The sequence below is a fragment of the Chlorocebus sabaeus genome, chromosome 20 (assembly GCF_047675955.1).
Source record: "Chlorocebus sabaeus isolate Y175 chromosome 20, mChlSab1.0.hap1, whole genome shotgun sequence".
Classification (NCBI taxonomy): domain Eukaryota; kingdom Metazoa; phylum Chordata; class Mammalia; order Primates; family Cercopithecidae; genus Chlorocebus; species Chlorocebus sabaeus.
Window position 1 is genome coordinate 120,928,882 of NC_132923.1, and position 6,604 is coordinate 120,935,485.

Genomic DNA, 6,604 nt, shown 5'->3' on the forward strand with positions numbered 1-6,604 from the left:
AAATGTCACTTTGCTGGGTGCCTGGCATAAAATAAACATTCATTATTCCGGATGAAAGGAGTATTGGTTAGAATGAGTTTAGCTTCTGAAAAACAGACCCACTGGTTGGCTGGCCCCAAGGCTTTGGCCCCAGACCCGGCAGGTCCACGGACCTTCCCTGTCCAGGCCTGGACCCAGTGTCCTCCAGTCTGATGAGAGGGTGACACCTGCTGGTGAAAAGCTGGATGTGCAGCCACAGGCCGCCTTTCTCCTTGAAGGTCTCAAACTCCCTCTGCAGCCTTGTCCTTGGGGCCTTCAGGAGAGTGGAATGGGCATATGTCGCCCAGATTGTACTGTATCCTCTTCTCTGGTCCAAACCATTGCTCTCCTTTGTCAGGATTAAGACTCAGCCTCCTGTGCCTCCTCCCCTGCAGGCAGAAGGCCGGGAGGGATCCTTTTCAAAGGTACGTCTGGCCATGACACTGTCTGCTCACAATTTCCAGTGCTGCCATTTGGGAATAAGATCTAAGATCTAAAGGTCTTGTTGCAGCCTGCCAGGCCTCACCTGATGCAGCTCCTGCCACTTTTTTTTTCTTTTTTCTTTTTTTCTTTTTTTTTTTTTTTTTTTGAGACAGCCTTGCTCTTGCTGTCACCCAGGCTGGAGTGCAGTGGCGAGATCTCGGCTCACTGCAACCTCTGCCTTCTAGGTTCAAGCAATTCTCTCGCCTCAGCTTCCCAAGTAGCTGGGATTATAGGTGCCCGCCACCACGCCTGGCTAAATTTTGTATTTTTAGTAGAGATGGATTTTCACCAAGTTGGCCAGACTGATCTCAAACTCCTGACCTCAGGTGATCTCCCCCCACCTCCCCCGCCTCGGCCTCCCAAAGTGCTGGGATTACAGGCATGAGCCACCGCGCCTGACCTCCTGCCACTTTTCTGATCTGTTTGTTTTGTGTGTGTGCATTGCCTGTCTCCCCCAACTAGAGGATAAACTCTTTCATGGCTGGGCCTCATTGTCTTATGCATTGCTCCATCGCATGGTCTAGTCCAAAGCCTGGCATTCAGTGGGTGCCCAATAAATACTTGGTGAATAAATAAATGAATGATGATTACCCTAGCCAGACTGAATGACTGCTCCTTCTGCCCAGAGCACTCCCCACTTGCTCCCCCACCCCACCCTTTCGTATAGCTTAGCCACTGGTCAGATCTCATTTTAGGCACCACTTCCTACAGAAAGCCCTCCCTGATCTCCTCTTTCCAGAGTGGAGTGGTTGCCCTCCAGCATCGTTCTGTGTTGCCCTTACTGTTGCACTTCTCAGAAGTTATGGCAATTGTCTGCCTTCTTTCTGGCCTCCCCCACCTGGCTGTGAGCTCCTTGAGGCCAGGGTTACACTTATTCTCTGTGTACCCTCTCTGCCTAGAAGAGATGCTACCAGGATGAGAGGGTATATACCTCACAGTTACGAGCAAGAATATGGGCACCAGGCTTGCCTGAGTTCTAATCTCAATGGTACCAGTCTATGGAACTTTGAGTCCATTCTTCAACCTCTCTGTGCCTCAGCTCTCTAACCTATAAAATGGTCGCAAATATAGTGCCCATGTTGTTTATGTGACACAGAGTATATGGTCAATACATGTTAAATGTTAGTGGCTATTATTTGTAGGAACCTAGTAAAATAGTCATTGAATAAATTAATGACCGGGTATGGTGGCTCACACCTGTAATCCAAGCACTTTGGGAAGCTGAAGCAGGAGAATAGCTTGAGACCAGGAGTTCAAGACCAGTCTGGGCAGTACAGCGAGACCTCTTCTCTACTAAAACTCAAAGAAGTCAAGCTGGACAGAGTGGTGCGCCTATAGTCTCAGCTACTCGGGAGGCTGAGGCAGGAGGATCACTTGAGCCCAGGAGTTTGAGGCTGCAGTGAGCTGTGATTGTTCCATTGCACTCCAGCCTGGGTGATAGAGTGAGACTCTGTCTCTAAAATAAATAAATACATAAAAACTCAGTGATTTTTATCTGGGAGCCTTGAGACTGACTTCCTTAAATAGGTTGATTTAGGGTTTTTTACAGTCCTGTGCATCTCTTAGACTTACAGACACCCTCCCGCCACACCAGTAACCCCACCTCCTACTCAGGGAACACAGTTACCCTGAGGGGTGAACCTCCTCCCCTAACCTTTTTTTTTTTATCCTTAGAAGGCAGCATGAGCCTGGTATGCAGTAGATGCTCAATAAATAATATGTCTTATTTTCATTCGTTCAAATATGATACTCTATTTCTGAGCATCTCCTTCCCTTTTGAGAAGCCAGGTCCCCTTATTTCCCATCTCAGATCCCCAGGTCCCACCTGGGCGGCCTTCTGGGATGGAGTCTCCTGGGAGCCAACTTCCCTGAGCCTCCCAGCCTCCACTGGCATGCCTTTGCAGTAACCTACACGTTCGCCTCTGAGCCAAGATGGCAGTAAGAAACCCGCTGCCCCTCCCCGTCATGCTGGGGCATTCTGACCTCCTCTCTGGCCTGCCCTGGGGTAAGATGACAGCAGGTGACCCTGGGGAGGGTGGATTTTCTCAGGGCTGGCCCCTTCTCATCTTTTAGATCACACTTTTTTCCCTGTGCAGAGAGGCCCTTCCCAAGCACTGCATCAGGGAAGGTCTTCACCCCAATCACTCTCCATCTAGCATCCTGTTTCAGTTCCTGCAGAGCATTCGCCACTGTTCAAAATCATCTTTATTTATTGGGTTACTTTATTTATTTGGTTTGGGTTCCCTCCACCCCAAAAATACCAGCTCCAAGAAACCCATGGTATCTCCCCAGCACTTTGCAGGGCCTGGCATGTAGAAGATGTGCCAGTAATATTTGCTCTATGAATGAATGAATCTCTTCATGTGCGGGTGCCTTATCCTGCCTCTGCCACTCGATGGATGTTTCAGATGCCACTTAGCGGATCTAATGATCTTTCCTTGGCTCAAGCACAAAAGACTCCTGCTTATCTGGGGAAGCAGGGCCAGGCCCTGGGAATTGCAGCCTCTGGGCATCAGAGCCTGGTCCTTCCAGCTAATCTGCCTGCCCACAGACACAAGAGGACAGGGCTTTCAGCGAATCCTTGACTGTTCCCCAAGGCGAAGACCTCACAGGCACCGCCTTCACAGGTTTCTCCTTAGCCTCAGGAACCTCCTGGGGGCAGAGCGGGCTGACCGGGAAGGAAGCTGCGGTGGCAGCCCCTCTGCAGAGCGGCAGGGTGGCCCTGGCCTGGGCAAGGCATCCCCCACCCATGGGGGCCACCCGAGTCAGATGGGGCCAGTTTTCCCCACAGAACACAAGGTAGGTCTTCATTGGTGGGGTGACAAGCCCTTGACTGGGACTGGGGGCTTGGGGTGGTGATGCGGTTGCTGCCAGGGAGAGCTGCCTTCCCTGGGTGCAGTCAATAACAAAAGTCAGATGAGCCGTGGGGACGGTCTTCTGATGCCCGGCCAGCTTCCCACCTAGAAGGGAGGAAGACACCGAAAGTGAGCACAAGCAAGGGATTTTCCCCCGAGACAGGGTCTCACTCTGTCGCCCAGGCTGGAGTGCAGTGGCATGATCGTGGCTCACTGCAGCCTCAGCCTCAGGGGGCTCAACCCATCCTCCCATCTTAGCCCCCTAAGTGGCTGGGACTACAGGCTCATGCCACCACACCTGGTGAATTTTAAAATTTTTTGTAGAGATGAGATTTCCCTATGTTGCCCAGGCTGGTCTCAAACTCCTGGACTCAAGAAATCCTGCCTCTGCTCAGTCAGCACTGGGATTACAGGCATCCGACCGGGACACGGTTTCCTGAATTCATTTGTTTATTCTTTTTTTTTTTTTTTTTTTTTTTTTTTTGAGACAGAGTCTCGCCCTGTCACCCAGGCTGGAGTGCAGTGGCCAGATCTCAGCTCACTGCAAGCTCCGCCTCCCAGGTTTATGCCACTCTCCTGCCTCAGCCTCCCAAGTAGCTGGGACTACAGGCGCCCGCCACCTCGCCCAGCTAGTTTTTTGTATTTTTTAGTAAAGACAGGGTTTCACCGTGTTAGCCAGGATGGTCTCGATCTCCTGACCGCACGATCCACCTGTCTCGACCTCCCAAAGTGCTGGGATTACAGGCTTGAGCCACCGCGCCCGGCCCATTTGTTTATTCATTCGATGGGTTTAACTGAGTTGGTTGATACACCAATAGAGGAGGACAGTCAGGGTTTAGGTGTATGGATTTCAGCATCAGAGAGACCTGAGTTCAAGTCTTTGCTTACCATCCATCCATCTGCCTTCCAGGAGCACAGAGTCCAACATGTCAGTGCCTTTCAACTTTGCTGTTCCCATGAGTTGCCTGGGGAGCTTGTTAAAATGCAGAGTCTAGTGCAGTGGGGCTGGGCTGGGGCCTGAGACTCGCATTTCTAACAAGCCCCCAGAGGATGCCGATTCTCCTGGTCCATGGACCACATTATGAAAAGCACAGTCCTCAACCCAAGAGAGGAGAGCCCTGGCCATCTTTCTAGGTGAGAAAACTGAGGCTCAGCCTGCACAAGTGTTGGTGGGTCTTAGGGAGCAACTTGCTACTCTCCCCCTCCCCACATAATCTTGTCCACAGCCTCAGAGAATCCCATCGGTACCTGGTGGCATCTGCCCTGGCAATCCCCCAGCTCAGATCCCAGCACAGGGGAAAGGGATGGACAAACCAGCCAATAGATTTATCAACGAAGCAGGTGTCTGAGCAAGTGCATCTGAATCTAAAGCCTGTGCTCTTAAAAAGGGAACTTTTTGATTTACCCAAATAACATACACATCCATTCTTTTAGCTACGTGCTGTGAACCATGACGTGGGCTGAGAAGGAAGCTTATGTTCTAGTAGGTTGGCTAGCACAGGAAATAAAACAAGCCCGCCCTTGGCTTGAGAATCCCAGCAACCCAAGGGAGGTAGCATGTTTGCCATTGGACCCCCACCCCCAGCTGGTCTTTCTTTCTTCTTATTATTTTTTTTTGAGATGGAGTCTCACACGGTTGCTCAGGCTGGAGTGCAGCGGCGCAATCTCAGCTCACTGCAACCTCCGCCTCCCGAGTTCAAGTGATTCTCCTGCCTCAGCCTCCCGTGTAGCTGGGATTACAGGAGCCCGCCACCACACTATACATTTTTTGTATTTTTAGTAGAGACTGAGTTTCACTATGTTGGCCAAGCTGGTCTTGAACTCCTGACCTCATGATCCGCCCACTTCAGCCTCCCAAAGTGCTGGGATTACAGGCATGAGGCACCACACCTGGCCCCCAGCTGGTGTTTCTGTGGGGCTGGGGTCCCTTTGCCACCTCTTACCAGAGCTGGTCTCCAGGCCCGTCTCACGGATGGTGCCTTTGAGGTTGGCTCTCCAGTCCCTGCAGTCTTCTGAGGGGGCCATGTGGCTACTTCGGCGTCTGCTAAGCTCTGGCAGGAGGGGAGCTGTCCTCGGCCACTCGTACAGGATGTGGCTCCCCCACTGTGGGACTAGACCTTTTATACTGGCCGGATCCGGATTCTCTGAGTGCGTTCCACCAGGAGCCAAAGGAACCAGCCCAGAGCAGTCAGGGGATCGCTTTGATCAACAGGGTTATGTCAACAGGATTATTGTTGGGTCAATGGGAGGCAGGCCTCCTACCAAGCAGACCAAACAGACACGATTTCTACCAACTGCAGCTGCTTCCTGATTTATGTTAGGCCTCTGGAACCGTCTCATCCAGCCTCAGTTTCCCAAACCTCAGTCATTATCCAGTGGTTCCACCAATTTATTTTTTTCCCCTGTCTAGGAGCTATATGTAATACTACTTACTTCACATGTCCTTAAAGTCAGCCAACTGTTTTTACTGAAAAAGAAGTGCACTTGGCTGGGCACGGTGGCTCACACCTGTAATCTCAGCACTTTGGGAGGCCAAGGTGGGTCGATCACAAGGTCAGGAGATCAAGACCATCTTTGCTAACACGGTGAAACCCCATCTCCACTACAAAAAATTAGCCGGGCAAGGTGACGGGCACCTGTCGTCCCAGGTACTTTGGAGGCTGAGGCAGGAGAATGGCGTGAACCTGGGAGGTGGAGCTTGCAGTGAGCCGAGTTTGCACTACTGCACTCCAGCCTGGGCGACAGAGCGAGACTCCGTCTCAAAAAAAAAAAAAGAAAAAAGAAAAAAAAAGAAAGAAAGAAAAAGAAAAAGAAGTGCACTTTATTTTATGTATGTATGTATGTATGTATTTATTTATTTTGAGACAGAGTTTCGCTCTTCTTGCCCAGACTGGAGTGCAGTGACACGATCTCAGTTCACCAACACCTCCACCTCCCAGGTTCGAGTCATTCTCCTGCCTCAACCTCCCTAGTAGCTGGGATTACAGGCATGCACCACCACACCCGGCTAATTTTGTATTTTCAATAGAGACAGGGTTTCTCCATGTTGGTCAGGCTGGTCTCGAACTCCTGACTTCAGGTGATCTGCCTGCCTCGGCTTCCCAAAGTGCTGGGATTACAGGTGTGAGCCACTGTGCCTGGCCGGAAGTGTACTTTATTTTAATTTTATTATTCTTATATTATTTTAGGTAGAGTCTTGCTCTGTTGCCCAGACTGGAGTGCAATGGTGTGATCTCAGCTCACTGCAA

General features: G+C 50.8%; 1 protein-coding gene across 1 annotated transcript; it reads right to left on the bottom strand.

Annotated features, from left to right (window-relative positions):
* Window positions 1–2,351: 2,351 nt before the first annotated feature.
* Window positions 2,352–5,512, bottom strand: SRARP (steroid receptor associated and regulated protein). Its single transcript, XM_007980401.3, has 2 exons — window positions 5,300–5,512; window positions 2,352–3,461 (listed from the first exon to the last, which is right to left on the bottom strand). The coding sequence occupies exons 1-2, from the start codon at window positions 5,379–5,381 to the stop codon at window positions 3,034–3,036; spliced, it is 510 nt and encodes a 169-aa protein (XP_007978592.2). The 5' UTR covers window positions 5,382–5,512; the 3' UTR covers window positions 2,352–3,033.
* Between the last annotated feature and the right edge of the window lie 1,092 nt (window positions 5,513–6,604).